The sequence below is a fragment of the Larimichthys crocea genome, chromosome III, assembly GCF_000972845.2.
Source record: "Larimichthys crocea isolate SSNF chromosome III, L_crocea_2.0, whole genome shotgun sequence".
In the NCBI taxonomy this organism is placed as follows: domain Eukaryota; kingdom Metazoa; phylum Chordata; class Actinopteri; family Sciaenidae; genus Larimichthys; species Larimichthys crocea.
The window spans coordinates 12,458,820-12,476,983 of record NC_040013.1 but is presented as its reverse complement, the minus strand read 5'-3'; the positions used below and the strand labels follow the sequence as shown (position 1 = coordinate 12,476,983).

The 18,164-nt window shown below is 43.5% G+C and overlaps 1 protein-coding gene across 2 annotated transcripts in view; it reads right to left on the bottom strand.

Annotated features, from left to right (window-relative positions):
• Positions 1 to 394: 394 nt before the first annotated feature.
• Positions 395 to 18,164, bottom strand: part of mcu (mitochondrial calcium uniporter) — a 54,174-nt gene continuing 36,404 nt past the window's right edge. For both annotated transcript variants that reach the window (XM_019270230.2, XM_010730320.3), the window contains exons 3-9: positions 9,062 to 9,125; positions 6,789 to 6,959; positions 6,311 to 6,415; positions 6,009 to 6,169; positions 5,276 to 5,479; positions 4,571 to 4,687; positions 395 to 4,376 (exon numbers count right to left, since the gene is read on the bottom strand). In XM_019270230.2, the coding sequence (XP_019125775.1) occupies positions 4,296 to 4,376; positions 4,571 to 4,687; positions 5,276 to 5,479; positions 6,009 to 6,169; positions 6,311 to 6,415; positions 6,789 to 6,959; positions 9,062 to 9,125 (903 nt within the window). In that variant the 3' untranslated portion in view covers positions 395 to 4,295. The remainder of the gene's footprint in view (positions 4,377 to 4,570; positions 4,688 to 5,275; positions 5,480 to 6,008; positions 6,170 to 6,310; positions 6,416 to 6,788; positions 6,960 to 9,061; positions 9,126 to 18,164) is intronic.

The following is an 18,164-nucleotide window of genomic DNA, read 5'->3' as shown; positions in this document are numbered from 1 at the left end:
TGATAATTGAATTACATATCTCTTTTATACATATTTCATAAATGATACAGGATTTTACATTTTCTTTTTTGCCAACATTACAGCATCATATGTCAACTGAAGAAAAAAAAGACAAGAACCAAACGAAAATGAAATAAGAGGTCAGAATGGAGTACAAGATCATTTCAATCCTATATTCTGCTTCACTCTTTAGGCATTTTAAACGTATCCTATTGTAAATGCAAACAGACAAAAGTATTCAAAACATAACACACATTCAAAACATAGAATAACAATGTGATTTTGGAGAGATAAAAAAAAAAAAAGGCTGAAGGTGGATGAAAAAAAGAGGAGAGAGGGGTGAGAAGGGAGGTGTTCCCCGATATGCTAGCAGAGTGCGCCTTTTCCTTTGGACTCAAATCCAGGACAATAGAAAGTGAGGTCAAGAGGTCTCCTCCTTTATAGGTGCACAGAGAATGGAGGGTGTTTTTCCATTTGTTGGGGAGTATAGATGCACGCAGGGGAGTAAACAAGGTGAAGATGTGAGTGGGGTTTGATGGGGTTTGAGCAGTTGGTTGGCTGGGATTTAAGTCAGATTTGGCAGGGCGGGTTTAAAAGATGCAGCCCTGTCCACTGCCCCTTTATAACTAGGAATCTCTACAAACAACGTTCTTAAATTATCTTTGCTTTTTTTTTTTTTTTGTTGATAAATCGTCTTTTTTATTTTCACATAATTTCTCATGTAAACATACATTCATGCAACACCCTCTTTATAATAAAGTTTCCCTATATTTGATATATTTTGTTTTTAAAAAATAAAACGAGAAAAACGGAACAAAGGCAATAAACGGTGGATGGCATGACAAAAAGGAGGAGGAGCTGATGATGGAGAGAAGTGTAGAAACAGCAGAGGGGAGGACTGGACTGCAGACAGAGGCCTCAACTCTCTCACCTCCCACATCTCCTTCATCTCCAAGGAAACACCTCCGTCGCTTTGTGTGTGTCATGATGTGTGTAAATTGGCATTTTCAGGAAAAAAGGGTTTAAAGCTAATGACTGCTATGAAGTGGGGATGTAGGCGGAAATCAATTTCTTTTTTACCACTATTGACAAAACGGTGATTAAGGGCTAAAGATTAATGAATATGGTGATCTGAACTTTGCCCCCAGCACAATCGTACTCGTCAGCATGTGGATTCAACAAACAAGTGCTCACAGACACACAGCAAGATTGATTTCCACTTCCAAACATTCAAACTGAACCCTCTTTTATATGACAGTGGCGTCCCATATGCAGCGATCTTATCATTGTTGTTGCTACATTGTCTATACCGTTAACATCATCAATCATCCAAAAGGCACCATTTCCCTTGGAGATAAAAACGCACACACACACAGTAACAGATTAGACCAAATCCTGCCTTGAGATCTGCATGGCTAACTTTTGATTTGACCTAGAATCATGCATTTTAATAGAAAATCTGCAGTCAAACACAAGGATCTCTTCAGTAGGATTCGGCCAACTGTGCACACGACACACACAAGCAGGAGATGATCTTGAACTCGAGTCTATGTGCAGGGACGTTAGGTCATTGTGCTTCCCCTCTGCAGAGGTGATCTACAGCAGCTCAGAGTGGAAATAACTGGCTCTGAGAGTTTTTTTTCTTTTTCTTTTGTTGAAGACATAAATGGGACCGGAGAGTGGGCCACCAATCCTCACCCTGAACACAAAACTAAGTGAAGCTGACAAAGGTTTATTCAGCGACCATCCCAAAAAAAAAAAAAAAAAAAAAATGCACAAAATAAACATATGGCTTCTATAACCTTTGGAGGGGGGGAGACTTCAGCTAGATGTGGCAAAGAAAAGTATCCAATTAAGTACAAAATTGCAATAATGCTCCTACACATTCACAAATTTCTACTGAGGGCATACCACAGCATGCAGTCTACCCTGCCTTGCCATCGCGGGAGCAGGGGGGCATTACAGCAACAGTGGGAGGAGAAAACTCTGGTTTTATTTCAGGATGAAAAAAGCCTCTTGCAAATTGATGTAGACTTTTGTTATTTTCTCTGAAAGCTTCATGAAGGAGAAATATAGCCAGATGTTAAAATGTACCTCACATGCTGCTAAGGCCAGGTCATTGAAAATCTGGAAATGGTCATTTTACACCTCTGAGAACAATACCTTTACAGAAGCCCCCAAGGAGGCAAGTGGGGGGGAAAACCCCTTCTGGTGATCCATTTTACAAGTCTGATCGAATTTGTCTCCTCTCCTGTGTTTATGTTGAATACAGGTCAAAAAAATGTGTGAAATCATGCAGTGATTTTTTTTTCTATCTGTGAAACTGGTGGGGAAAAGAGTTTTTGGGTAAAAACCAAAATAGATTTCACACCATTACAACCCCATGTTTTAAAATAGGACTAAAAGCATTCACGTTGTCCTCTAGGTGAGTTTTAATTTCTCCATGCACTTCGGCCTCTCGTGGTCGAAATTAATATTACATCAACCACAGAAATTATTCTGAAAATGATCCTCTTTTTGCAATCAAAAAAAAAAAGTGAAAGGCCCTATCTAGAGCCAGTGTTTGGTTTGTCTAGTCTGGGCTACTGTAGAAACACAGCGGACTCTGTGGATTTGAAGGCCTTATACTGAGGTAACAAAAACAGGAGTTATGCATGTTGTATTCCATTTCTGCCATACACAGGAGCACAGACGATCAGACTTTTGAAATGGATCACAAGAATTCTTTTTCCTCACTTCACTCTCAGGGCTTCTATAATTTTCAGATTCATCAGAAAAATGTTGCATGCCTTGTCTGAGGCAATGATCACTAAACATTTGAACCCCTTCATTATACTAAGCAATGCCGCAGCAATCTCTGTATTCATTGACAAGATTATAGAGGTCAAGCATGGCATTAACCACATTGATATTCTGCATTGGTCAAAAACAATCAATCCCATTCGAAGCCATTTTCACCCTGATTCGGCTTTAACATTGTTCAGCCCACTCCCTCCCCCCCTTTGGTGGCCATGCACAGGAGCCTTACATCCAAGGTAGTAAATGCATATAATATAATGCTCTTTGTGTGTGCGCATGTGACATAGTGTGCAATGGACTGATAGCGGGGGGGTCCGTCATTCAGGAGATCTTCAGAGGATGTAAATGAGTTTCTGGTGAAATGATGTTTGTAAGAGAGTTCCTCCCCCCACTGAAAAAAACTAGCCTCTGGTCATCTGTTTATTTGATTGTATACATATATATATTTATATTCTTTTCATAACAAATATACTATGGCTTTCAAAATAAAAAGTGCCAAAATATTTTTTTTGGAATAAAAGAACACACAGTGATGTTGTTGTCGGTAGTACTCTCATATTTGCGCTGACAGACCGGGCCGCTACAGGACATCAACAGGAAGAGGAAACAGAGGCGTCGTCATGCCTATATCCTGTTAGTCGAGACAGGCTCCTGACAAAGGTCACACTGGGAGGGACAGCTGTCCGTCACCTGGAGAAGGCGTGGCCCAGGGAGGGGGGAGGCAGCAGAGTTCAGCCACAGGAAGACAAATGTCCCCCCTGATGGTGCGACTGCAGTCAAGACTTCCTTGTAAACTTTAACGTGTGGGATAAAGACTCTCCCTGGAGCCTGCCCCAACCAAGAGTGGGTGTGTGTGTTGACAGTTTGACTGCTTTAGGAAGCAGGACTATACTGCTGTGTCATACAGCACAGAGTGGCCAGGGTCGGTGTCGCAGTGCACCCTGGTAGTCCCCCACACACACACAGACACACACACACACACACAGACTGAAGAATGACTGCCCCTCTGCATGTCCTTTGTACTGGAGTGTCTACAAGTCCCCCCCCCGGAGTTCCCTGCAGGCTGTCCCTCCGGAGACATGAGGCATATCCATAGTGCCCAGTTTCATCCCATCATCATCATCATCATCATTGTCATTGTCCTTTTTATCATCCTCACCATCCATCGGCTGTGAGAGTTTTTCAGTTCCCGGTATTTTCACCATCCTTCTTTGTCTTTTTATTGGTTTTCACTTACAATTCCGACTGGAGTTTTCAGTCAGGAAAGTAAAAAGAAAAAGAAAAAAAAAACAAAAAAAGAAAAACAAAAAAAAGAGAAAAAACTAACTCCCACAGCCAAGAAAGGGATGGGATTATTAGGTGTGGGAGGGATGGGGGAAGGAGGAGTCTGAGGAAATAGTTGGGGGTAAAAAGGGAGGGAGAAAGGTGTTGGACAGCAGGAGGGAAGAGGGGAGATGGGTTGTAGGAGCTGAGAGAGGAGGGAGTTACTCTTCCCATCAATTTTTACTGGCGGTGAGCTGCTGGACTGGGAGCTGGAGCTGGAGCGGGTCCCGAAGACGCTTCAGATCCAACTCCACCTGGAGAGGTTGGAGAGAGAGAGGCAGTGGAAGGAAAAATATGAGTAGAAAGCAAGTGGGGAAATGGGATGAAAGTAGGTCTTCGAAAAGCAGTTACCAAACCGAGTATTGAACTGTAAAATGTGTGAATCCCCAGTGTGTCTGCAATGCTCATTTTACATCAAAAACATCCATCTTTCACCAAGTAACTATACCTCAGCAATATCATCCTTCAGCTTGTTGTACTTCTCAATGTCGAAGCGTGTCCTTTTCACCCCCTTGTGGAAGAACAGCAGATACTGTCTGTCTCTAGCGTCGGGGTAAACGTACTCCTGCAGTTTATAGAGAGACACAGACGGAGCACTTTGTAAGAGGAGCCAGTTGATCAGATACCCTCCATGTTCTGCATTCTAGTCCTTGGGCCAAATCACACTGGTGAGAAATACAACATTGAATGGACTCCATGTCCTTGGAGTTAAATCACCAAGTGGTGCCTTTTAAATACTAACTTTAATTCTGTAGGGCAGCAGGGTCACCAGATCAGCCTTTTTAAACAGCTTAAAATATGCAAATAGTGGATTAACCATTACATTTCAGATACTAATGTTCTCTGGTTGCTTAAATAGTTGCTGCATAATGTTAAACAGGACAATTTCCTGAAAAGAATCAAAGGTGTGCTACAGTATTTAGCACAATCAGCATGCTTTTAGTTTAATAACACAGTATGATTAATCTGTTGATAACTTTAATGATTAATCATCTATTAGTTTGCCCTTGAGTCCAACGTCACACGACAGATGGCTTACCCAAAGGATAATCAATTTACAATCATAATAATGCATTTGAGAAGTTTGTATCATCCTTTATAAATGAATAAATGATGATTCCGTGTCACATGTAGTTCTATATTTGGGTCTTACCTGGCGTGTCAGCACAAAATAAGCATACATGGCCATGGCTGTGCCATAAGTGATAAAGTAGGTGACAGGCTCCATGATATCCCAGGAGTACTCCCACCAGGTGAGCCTGGCCAGGATGCCAAACTGGGTGGCCATGTACGCCATGCCGCCCCACAGCACCCAGGTGGTACGCCGCTCCGCCTTCTTACTCAACTCCTCCTTCACCTGCACAGAAGTCAAGACAACAGCAGACAGTCAGCCACTTCAAATATATGAAAGTTTACGTTTTTTTTTAGACCCTTGTCTCCAAATAAGATGTAATTATTATAAGATTGACTGTGTGTCTGATCAGTTATTGCAATCTTATATTATCTCATTACTGAGATAACAAATTCATTGTTTCGCCAAGTTTCCAACATTTGATAGCCTCTTACGCATAACCAAATGGCACAGTGGGTCGGTCCTTCTTTAATCAGACTTTTTTAATCGCTGAGTGGAAACAGGGACTGATATCTTACACTAATTATCTGCCAAAAAACCAAAAAGAATATTCTGCAACTAAAACGTCTGTGGTAAAGTATGCAAAAACATGCAAATTATTTAATTGCAAGTTCACACGTTTTACTGTTCAATTCTTGGTTGTCAGTGTGACAAACCGTGAGGTGTTTTGTTTGTCTAGCTAAGAGCAGCAATGAACTTGCACTACAGACAACAACAACAGAAAATCCAGTCAAACATGTTAAGGAAGTTAGACCTTCTCCATGGGGCGGAGTTGAGAGTTGAGGTCCTCGAGTCGTCCAATCAGCTCGCGTTCTTTGCCTAGTTGGTGCTCCTCGATGCGCAGGGTGGTGTACAGCTGCTGCACCAGAAACTTGACGTCATTCAGCCTCTCTGCCTCCTCATGTGGCAGCAGCTCTGAAGTACAAACATGCAAACAGATCAAACAAAGACAGGCTTTCATACCATACCACTTCTTAATGGTGGTGTCCTGAACTGTGTGGAAATGACTCAGAGCAAACAGCACAGGCTCCGCCTTTCGCCTCTGCCAGCACTCACCTCTCCTTGGTGGCCGCACGAGGTGTGTGGTGTCGTTAATTACGAGCTTGAAATCATCCAGCAGCAGGATGTCTATGCCTGTGGAGGAGGCGACCCTCGCTCCATCTGGAGAGACAGAGAGACAAATGCGAGGCGGTAAAAGAGATGGAACACTGATCGGTAGCCACTTCAAGCATCGACTTCTCTTGATAATCAGGCTTGTTGCCGCTTGATCATCATGAGGTAAAAGCAGATGCACTTACACATAAAGTGTTGATTTCAAGTGCCATTTGTTCGTGTAAAATGAACCCCTTTGAGCAGAGTGAGGGCTGAGAAATCATCTCATGGTGCATGCAGTGGTATTAAATTCTGATGCAACACCACAGCTATGGAAACACTTTAACAGCATCAAAATACAAGAACACTTCAAAGCATGTAAGGACCTGTATATGTAGAACCTGCTGGGGTGAAGGGATACAGCGGTAGTGTGTGAACATACCCGTGGAGTAGATGGCTACCCGGTCAATGCCTCTGTCCTCTGCCTGGAGCTGTTGCAGGAAAACTCCCACACAGTCACTGAGAGGCTTGAGGGTGAACTGACAGCGCTCTCGCCTGGATGGCAAACTGACTGAGATCACCGGCAGTCCATTCTGATACACCACCGTCACCTCTGTGAGAGAGTTGCAGGCAAGAAAATGTCAGACAATGTCACACAGAAACAATGTAACACCCTAAGGTCTTAACTGAACCGTGGTAATGAGCTTTCTTGTACTCTGCTCTCTCGGAGTAAATCTTATAAGGACGCCTAAGGATGCCTAAGGATATGGCTTATTTTGTTCAGTACTGGTTAGTCTTAGGATTTTCCAGATTTTGAATAAATACACTGTTTAACTGTCTGCTTGTGTCTCAGTGTCTCCTGGATACCACAAACTAATCCGACATCTACGACAAAAACACCAGAAAACACAGCAGAGTTTGATATTCTGACGCAAACTTTAGGCTAACCTTTCTCGCCCCTAGAAAATAAAGCATTATTTTGATTGACCACACAGAGGGGTGTGATTTGAGACCCAGCAGAGGGCAGTGCAACAGTAGCTCCAGCTGTCAGTCTAAGCTCAACAACAAACTGAGAGCCACTAAGAGCAACAGCAACCCAGGAAACAACTCACAACTCGCAACTAAAACCTTCGTAACATCAACAGCCTTCTTTGTTTACAATGCAAATGTTCCGAGCACGAAATAGGATACAAGGATTAACGCCTTTAACGTCAATGTTAAGTTTGTCCTCTCCCGTGACTGTCATTAGACACCACGTACAGCCACTCTACAAGAAATCAGGTTAAAATATCAACTAATTCGAGAGTTCTTTGTAAATCCTACATGAACTCTGACTGTGCACCTCTATTATTTCACCTATGATCAACGCATGACTCAGCCACATGCAAGAAAATATCACACACTTACACCTGGAGACACAGAATCACACTGACTGCCCGACTTTCCACTGACAGGTCCTGAAGACATCAATACAGCAAAATATTGCTTAACCTTTTTCCTCACAGAACTGGTGTGTTGATTTGTTGATGCCAACTATTGATATTTCTTATTCCCACAGAGAGGCTAAAAGACCTCTAAATGATTCTTGTGAAAAAAGGCCTCAAGATTCATATTACAATTTATCTGTTCTTTGAAAAGTTTGGGTTTTTTGGTAGCAGCACAAAAATAAGAAAAAGTGGGATGAATCAGTGCATGTGGGACAAATAGAACACACTCCAGTGGGACAGGAACTTATGGTGTTTTTCAGTATTTAGTGTGTGTTCTCATCTGTATTATTTTGTTGTCATCTTGTCCCAAACAGCTGAGCCACTGTTTGTGCTCAGTGCAGCTTTATTTTAATAGCATACTAACAATGGTCTGTAACACAGCTTTATTGGTCCGTAACCAAACTTCAGCAATAATGAGCGTGTACAGCTTAAACCATTATCATGCTGAGTGGCCTCTAATGACAGAGCCATGAATCAACGCAGAGGGCTGTGAGCCCACAGATGCAAGAGATCCAAGCTGCCTTGTTGCTGCTGCTGCTGCTGCTGCACCCAACAACCTCTACCTCCTGCCCAGGACCACTGCAGTGAATCAGCAGATCTCTGCTTTTGGGGTTGCACCAAGAAGTGAAAGATCATCGGCTGCCGCAGGCTGCACTGACCTGGACTCTGTTTCAAGAGTGTCTTCACTCAGTTCAAAGACATTTTATTTCACATCCACTTTCTTTATTAGGTTAACAATTTGAAACCTTGCCCCAAGTGTGAGCTGTTCTCCACCTGCATCTGTTCTCTTTGTCCTCCACTATCCTGTCATCACAGGCACATTGCTAAAAGTGTGAGGATCGTGTACCTATCTCTGTTCCAGTTCTACATCTACTAAAGCCCACTTTAAAATCAAATCAGCATGTTCTGCAATGCTGCTGCCTTCTCCTCTCAGCACCCCTCTCTCTCTCCCTCTCTCTCTCCCTCTCTTCACGCTCCCCAGCTCTCTCGCCTCTCGCACAGACGAGCAGATGCTACCCCGAGACAGATTCCATATTAATGACTACTGGCTGTTAACTCCAAATGAGGCTCCTCTGTCTGATCAATGCAGAATTCATCTAGGCGCAGAACTCATTTGTCTCGGACGGGAAGCAGAGGCTAGATTTGTGGTTTTCCTTTACAAAAGGAGGGGGAAACCCCTGATACAGGTCATATGTTCAGAAACAAATTGAACGAAGTGAGGACTTACCCTCTGGTGCAGCGGAGGAACACAACAGTCTCTGGCCATGCCATGAGGGGGCGCCCCTCCAAACCTGCAAACAGGAAGAGAAAGAAGAAGGTTGGTTATTTCACAGATAAAACACATATTTGTCTTATCGTTCTTTGACGTAACCGGACATTGTGTGACACTCAGAAAAGTGACACTGCCCTGTTTACATCTCTAATTGTTCATTTGCAAGTATCATGTTACAAAATGGCTTATTCTGTTCCTCCAGTTTCTAAGAAATGTTCCCATTTGCAGACTGGAGCCACACCCAAGAAGCGCAGATGAACAGATCCAACTGCAGCTTCCCAGTCGTGGAAAAAAATGTACGATGGGAATGACGCATAAAAATACACACAGAGCCTCTCACATCTAAAATACACCAGTATCCAGGAACAACAACCGCCACTTAGAGGGAAAACACCACAGTGGGAGACACAGAAAGAAGGCAGCCAAACGCAGCCTGATGTGGTTCAGCATGAATTCTCCACTTGTGTCACAGACTGGAGAGAGTGAGTGAGTGAGCGAGGGAGGGAGGGAGTAGGAGAGGAAGACGAACAGAGGAGCAGAGCTTGGGGAAACCCTCGTTTTTTTCCCCCCTCTGTTGCAACTGTATGTTATTATAGCCCGGCAAAGTAGGAGTGTCCTTATGCGCTGCATTTGTTTCGAATTACAGAGCTTGTCACGATTTCTGCCGAGCCGTGATCGTTGCCTTTTAAAGGCATGAGGCGAGCTGTCAGATCTCTTCACACTTACACAAAGCAGAATGGGGGTGAGGATGAGACATTAGAAATCAAGCAAGAAAGAGGGCCAGGGGGCAAAAAAACTGAGATTTTCTGATTAAAGCTTCAGTTATGTGTATACACACACACACACACACACACATACACAGAAGATATGCCTCTACTGCACCACAAATAAGGCTCTGTTTCTCTGCTCATATTTAATAAGTGGACGCACATTTCTTTGGAGGCTCAGAATATCTTTCACACTGTCTGCACAGAGCTGCATTTAGGCCCCAAGCTCTCACAAACTTCTCCTTTATGACTTCACAGTGACAGTTATGGAGTGAAAACATATCTCGGAGGACAGCAGGTGTATATATGCGTGCGGTGCATTTATGTGTATATGCTGTCACTGCAAACAGATGCTTGACTGCATCTGTAGCACTGAGCGAAACACGCACACTGGATACCTGTCTACCCATGCAGATATCGCTGCTAACTCCCTGATACAGGCAGCAACAGAGGGAGCTCGGATATTTTTTTTTCCCCACTGTGTGTGTCTCGTGGGAGGGAACAGTGACAACAGCACAGGACGTTTGCAGTTTAGTGGCTCAGGTTTCATAGTTGTGGGTCAGGTTTTCTCTCGTATTTTCAGAACTTGTGGTTTGTTTTATCCTACGCAGGCAGACAGTGTCAAACTGGTAACTGACAGCTGCCTGAACCTGAAGATCACAGACTTACTCCTACCTTACGAATGGTTAAAAGAAACACTGCAAAAGGGCTGGCAGTGGGACCAAGTGCAAACCCAGCACTGACCTGACAAACACAGCTGCAACTCAAGAGTGTCCCGGCTGTCAATCTGGGGATGTAACTGCCAATCTCACCTCTACAGTCATCTAATCCAGCTAGCGGTCAGACAGTCCAAATCAAGTCAGATGTAGAAATAGTGACGATGCAGACTGGATAAATGTTTAGATTAACAGAAACAATGACAGTTACACGCCGTCTGCCACCGTGAAATTTGCTGCGGATTGCCAATCGCTGAGCATGACTGACATTAATTAACGATGAGGTGCTAATCTGTCTGTTGTAGGCTCTGGATTTCAACTGCTGCCTCTGTTTTAAAAAGGAGACTGTGCTCACCAGGCATGCAATGCAACACTAACTAGCCACCATTCAGAGGCTCAGTGATAGGCCACAGATGGAGACTCTGCTGAGTGTTCACTATTCTGGTCTTCTTGCTTAAAACCCCAGAGGAACTAACAACTTCTTGAAACTTTAACTCTGTGTATTAGTTTTCAAGATAGCAAATACAGGGAATGGTGAGGAGAAGGAAGAAGCCTGGGAACATTAATGAAAAGTAATTGCTCCCACTGCAGCAGTGATGCAGGACTTGCAACGACTTGAAACTAAGCAACACCACATAGGATCAGAGGGGAGCATGCATGCGTGCCTATCAGTTACCTATCAGGACTGTAAAACTCTTTGTTTTTGACACCACCAGGCCAAAGATGACTGAATGTTGCGGCAACTCCTTGCTGAAATGTGTGTTTGTGTGTGTGTGTGTGTGTTTGTCCTAAAATGAGAATACTGATTGCTGTCCCATGACACCAGGCAGAGCCCAAACAGTGATTAGGCTCGTATACTGATCAGATGACATGCTGAGAAAGGCATTCTGGCTGGTCTGGAATAACTGCACAGTCTGCAGAGAGAGCGGTCCAGCTACTGCTTGGCTCATTCATTAACTTCAGCTGCTTGAGGCCAGGAGGAAAGATTTTCACAGCAATACCCACAACATCACCAGCACCACCCCACGCACCCCGACACAGGGCGGCATCACAGACATATGCAAATATGGCTCCAGCGTGTGTGTGTGTGAGTGTGTAGATCCATCTGTGAAGTGAAATGTACGTGTGAGTGTACCTCTGTGTCTTTGCAGGTGGCATGTGTGTATATGTGTGTGTGTGTGTCCACCCTTCTGTTCACCAGCCTGTTTGTCAGCGGTAGTTGCAGAGCGACTGAGCGAAGCCCCCCCGCATCCCCTCCTCTCCCTCGGCACACAGCCACTGAAACGCTGCCTGAAATATTTAACAGCGTAGCAGCAGTCAATAGCACAGCAACCTTGGAATCAATGTCATACGGCTAAGAGAGGGAGAGAGGAAAAGAGAGAAAGAAACGGGCATCGAGGATGGCTGCGAAAATGGACGGATGAGCTGAACGGGAGAAAGAGGTGTGGAGGCATGGAGGAGGAGAAAGAATGCCAGGATAAATGGAGGAGCAGCAGGGGAGCGATAGAGATAAATGAAGGCTGGAGTAAAACGGTGTGAGTCACGAGTACGCTTGCATTTCTACCCATGTGCTGCATATACTGTACCCTGCAGCAGACAATCCCTCTTCACTGAAACGTGACTACTGTAGTGTGTGTGTATGTGTGTGTGTGTTTGTGTAGCAGGGATGGTGGCAAGAAAGAGAGAGAGAGAGAAAGAAAGGAGGAAGGGGTGAAGGGGAAACAGAGGAAGGCAGAGAAAGAGAGTTAAAAGAGAAAGCGATGAGTGTGAGGAAAAGAAGAGGGAGGGAGGAGAGGAGCGGATGACTTGCTGGGAGGAGAAAGATGGAGGGGGAGGACTGCTGATCACTGCAGTAAAGGAATCCCTCGTCTAGAAAGGGGGGTTGCCCCTCGACTTCACCCTCCTTCTCTCTCTCCCTCCATCTCCGGCTTACTCACACTGAATCCTGAATCGCTGGTTTTGATCTCCTCTCAATTCTCATCTGCACTGCGCTTTAACTTCCGCTGCATTTCATCATACCACGTGAGAATTTTCCTTCAATAAAAAAAACAAAAAAAACCACACTCCTCAATTTAAAACCTCACTTTCAGTAAATGAAAGCAGGGACCTGAGAGATTCTACAGTACGTACTGTGGGAGATGAGGATACATTTGATGCTAAAGTAAGCACACGTTTGCACCTAAGGAAAATATAAAGCATCCTTAGTTGCTGTGTGCCAACATACCAAGTCCTTTTCTTCTCTCTGATAATGTAGTAACACATGCAATAGGTATGATATTCATCTGCAGTAAAGATTAATCATCCTCAAACATTATGACTGTAAAAATCTCACAAAGGCGTGCCAGAAAAACACACATTCAGCCTCTGAGAGCCAAACTGCTGCAGCTCTGCCGACTATCAATATCTCCCCTCTGTGCAGCCGTTCCCCTTTGCCGTGTTGAATTCCAGCAACATAAGGATATCACTGTTCTTATTCCAGTACAGATTCTGTATGTGGAGAAATTTGCTAAACGTATTAGGCTCCACTTCCTCCTCGCACAGATTGATAAACTGTTAGCAGAGCTGCTTTGGGGGTGGACTGGATCTACTGCCAGTGTTGTTCAGCCAAAGAACAAAAGAAAACAAGAGAAACTGGGTTATTTTAAGAGTTCTGTGCAAGTGACAAAATGTGTGATGTCTTATGTTAATAATTTCCTATTTCACTACACAAACAACCACAGTGCATACTGTTCATCGGTGGTTTCAACCTTTTATTTTGTCAGACATGTCCCCACAGCCCTGTCAGATGAACTCAAGTTGATGCCACCTGTCATGTAAAAGTGGATATCTCTTTGTACTGCTTGGAGTGGCTGAAGCCGGACATTTCAGTCATTTATCCATCACTTTTATCTAAGTATTCCACGGTTGTGGCTGTGTGCATGGTGGTTAGTACTGTCACCTCTGGTCTTCGGGGTGTTCAGGCTTCCTCTCACAATCCAAGACATTGCCATAGGTGTGAATGTGAGTGTGAATGGTTGTTTGTCTCTTGGGTGAAGACCCCTCCCCACCACCACCACCCTCCCCTGTAAATGATAAGTGGTTATAGATAATGGAGCAGCCTGTGGTAACTGAGAGAAGTGCCCCCTGGGGTACCCATGGTTGGCGATCACAGCAGTACATATACGGACTGTCGTTACGGCTGGATCTGAACAGAAAATGACACAGCAGTTTAAATATCTCCTCTCTCACAGAATGCATCCTTTTATCTCCACCATGGTGTGAAAGTGTGTCTGTGTTACAGACACCAGCGCTGAGGACTAATGTCGCTGACATAAATCCCATTTCATGGTGTCCTTCTGGGCGAGTGGGAACCTCTGTCATTTATCTACACAGTGACTGCATCCATCTATGTGGTAATGTGCTGTCCTGGGCTGCCGCCACGGACCAGATAACATAGATAGTCATACAAAGTCATTCATGAATTCAATCATGGATACACATGCTCGTACACATTCCAATAGAGTGTGTGATACACACTCATTCTAGGCATCACTGCACACATGCATCTATATTGTTTTTTAATGCTTAAAACCTGTTTTTTATTACCACTTTCTTTCACTGATAGAAGGATAGATTTACAGTCGAAGGAACTGGGATCAATTTCACAGTGGCCCAGCCATTTCATGAGGGCTAAGTTCAAGGAAAGGTGCGGTAGTCCATCATGTTACTATGATGAAAACTGGAAGAGGAGTGCATGGACAGGTTGGGGTCAGTGGGAGGTGACTGTACATGGAACGACAAAACACGTTAGGATAGATCATTTTGGATACAGGCTAGAGGACAGGGCAGATAGGGGCCAGCACATGATAGCATCCTTACTTCATCCAAGAGGTGCAAAAAGGTGCATCCCTGAGAGTCAAAGCATAGCAGATATGTCAGAATAATAAAATGGAATTAAGCTATTACGGCTATATAACAGAGCCAAGAAGAACAGAGTTTCCAGTACATCACCAATAATCAGCTGTGACACCCTGCTGACTCAACTTTAAGGTCTACTTCCATGTAGATTGTTAGAGTAGGCGAATGAGGTTTATGAGCTATTAAATTGGAAATACGCCGCTTCCACCATATTTTCATCTGCTAGAAGGAATGTGTGGACGATGCACTCATTCATTAACCCCGTTAGATGTCTGAGCTTTTTTGTATCCTCGTGTTTCTTGCTTTATTACTCTTTTATAGCACATTAAAAGTCTGCTGACTGAGACGGTATAAAAACTCTCTCTCTCGCTCTCATTTCCTGTGATGTGCAATATCTTTTATTTTCACTCAGAAACAATTAAAAATCAACGAAATTAAGTACCATTAGTTTTTTTTTCATTTTGTTGCTTCCAACAAGTATTTTTCTTTACTAAATTACATAGGAAGCAGCTTAAAACATTTTTGCGGGACACTACTCCCATAAGAACAATTGTTTGTCATTACCTATTACTAATGATGTGTAAAATGTCCAAAAATACGAGAAATGTCTATGAAAAATTCCCGGAATGCAAGGTGATCCCAAAACTCTGTTATCAAACCCAAGTTTAAACCAGAAAATATTTGTGCTTTTTTTGATAAATGATGATTAATTGACTGCAATATTTTGCCTGAATCCTCTCACACCAAGGGTAAAAGCAATAAAACAGGACACACATTATAACTGATATGTAAAGGTCACATTGTGGCAGTGGAGAAAAGCTGATATGTTCAGTTTTCTATCACACTGCTACATGTGTCACCTCCTCTATCTATTCTACTCTAGGGGGCAAGGTCCTGCCCACTCAGCTCCTTGTAGCCCACACTTTCCCACTGTGGGGTTAACAAGTTGAAAAGCACAGCTGCGCCCTCCCACATTCTCCTGCACGCACACACCCACACCCAGATTCCCCATCCCCTCAGACATACAGACATAAGTGCACACACACCTAGATAAGACGGGCACTCAGCAATTGCTACAGAAGAAAATGGATTTGAGTACAGAGTGACAGTAATCACTGTCGTTTTTTCCGCCTCAGTGCCGACGAGCTTATGTAACTACTAAAGAAAATGCCGCCTTTTCTCTCGGTTGTGTTCCTCGGCTGGTAAAACCCATTAACAGATATAAAATCTGCAGTCACATTGTTGAATGCCACTGTATTAAATAATCTCCACTCACACATTGGGAGGGAAACCGTGACAAAGCACAGTGTGCCCCACAGAAGCCTGTGCCAATCTGACCTTTCCACTGCAATGCAGAGTTGATATAGGAAGAAACAACAATCAAGATATAAATTATTCCAGCTTAATCTTTTATTCCAATTCAATAAATTGCCTTCCAGACCCTGGACATGCTTTGATTAATTGATGCAAGCTCATGGCTCTCTTAATCCATGGGATAAGATTGCAACGGTGAATGAATCCGTTTCTGTGACATGTAAGCTTACTTTAGAGGGGCCAGTTGGACCCTCAAACCCACATCAACGCTGACACCAACCCCCCTCCATGGGACCAGCACTGGAACCTGATGCATTATTAAACAGCAGTGCAGGCTTTCACGCCTGAGTCTAGAAGACAGCCAGCTCTCGCCTATTGTGCTTCACAGCTCTGTTCCTCGAAGGATTCAATCCGGCTGAGGAGCGTCATCTGCTTCCTCGGGTCACTTTTCTGATCAGAGCGGTTAGGAAATGGAAAAGCATGCATCATGCATATACGTACAGTGTGTGTGTGTATGTGTGTGTGTGGTCAGTCTGCAGGCACAGTAAGACCCTCTTTGATTGCTCATACACCAGATGGCACTAGCTGCTTGTGTCAGTGTTAATTTCAGCGCAGGTCACGCAACACTCGGCCCCTCACCTACTGTAGCAGCCTATAAAGAAAGAATTTCTCCTTGCTCTTCTTCTTTCATTTTCTCTTCCTACATCTCTTCAGGTTGATCAGCATTTCCCTCTCTTGAAAGTAATGGTGACCCTTCTGACATTCATAAGCATGCATGCAAATCCAGCCTTCCACATCCACACGGAGCGCTGATCCCAACAGCCCTGATTAAACCTCAAAAGTGTGAAAAGGTGGAGGCCTGCAGCTCCTTCACATCACACGCCACCAATCAATGCTGCTGAATAAGCACTGTCCTCTACTTCTTACTCCCCCTTTCTTTCTCTTCCCACTACCACTAGTGTACCGACAAGCTTTGCTGTACTTCCCACCATTATAGTTATCCCCTTTGTAAACACATCCCTGGGAGCAGAGCTACATTCTGTGCCTGCAATTACCATTGTTTTTGGATTCATTAATTATAGTGGAAGATAAAACACTTCAATTGAGAATTAAAGTACCTCCCATTTATTCTCTCCAAGACAGCGCAGTGGTCCTCTGTGACCACTGCAATGCTTGTTCCTGCTGAAGCTGCTTTAGGCAAACGGAGAAAGAGCGATATTCTACCGAGGTTTAAACAGAAGTTTGGCCTCGGGATAGTCTGTCAAACCGCCATGATTTCTAGCCGTGAGACTGGCTCACGAAAACAACAACTTTTCAAATGAATCCTGTAGCAAAAAAAAAATCCCTCTAGGATTCAAAGTTCATGATTACTTTTCTTAAAATCCACATTAAATAAAATATCATGTTCAGAGCACAGGCATTAGTACTAGGTCATCACCAATTTATCTCTCACATCTGATGCTAAAGGGTGTAAGATGCTCCACTTTTCCCTCTGCTGCTTTATCTCTTGCCTTGATTTCATAATCTGACCCTCAAGTTATGTTTTGGCAAAGAGCCAGATACACAAACTTTGGGCCTTAATATCTAATCATGGTAAAATAACAGTTATTGCCTTTGCATATGTTTCAACATCTTTCTGCACACGATTTAGTGATTTGACAGAAGAAATATTATGAGACTTCTGATTATTTCTTATTCATCATGGGTTTTTGGCTGTTAGTCAAATAAAACAAGCCATTTGAAGAGGTCACTTTGGACTTGGGAACTTGGGACTCATGACTGAACTACAGTTCCCATACTGCTTTGGGGATATATAATGTGTGGTGTATAATGTAGTGGCTTCATTGAGTTATTATGCAGGCTATGATTTGTAATGATTTGGGGTTTTTAGCCCACTTTTTTTTTAAACATTTAAATCAGTTAATAGCAGTTCCTGTTTGATGTTTGTACGTACTCAGATGAGCAGACAACCGTCCCTCATTTTCAGACAAGTTCTAAAGTTATGAGGACATTTATTCCTGATGAATCTGAATCAAAAAATTGTGCATCGTTTGTGTTTGTGTGTGTGTGTGTGTGTTCCAAATTGAATGAGATATGACTCCAAGAAGAAGCACGATTTTTGGTGCACATTACCGCATCAGGCGCCAAGACTTTTAGAAGATCGTAGCATTCCTCTATGAGCTGTGAGTCACAGCCTCTGCTGTAGCTCCAGTTGTTGACTCTCTGTTGTTTACAGAATCCCAGCATGCACCTGCTCCTTCTACCTTCAGCACCAATTTATTTCCATTGTTATTCACTATTTAGCCTATAAGGGTTTAAACTGTGAGGTGCCCTATCGTGCAGAAGGAGAGATATAAATAAAGA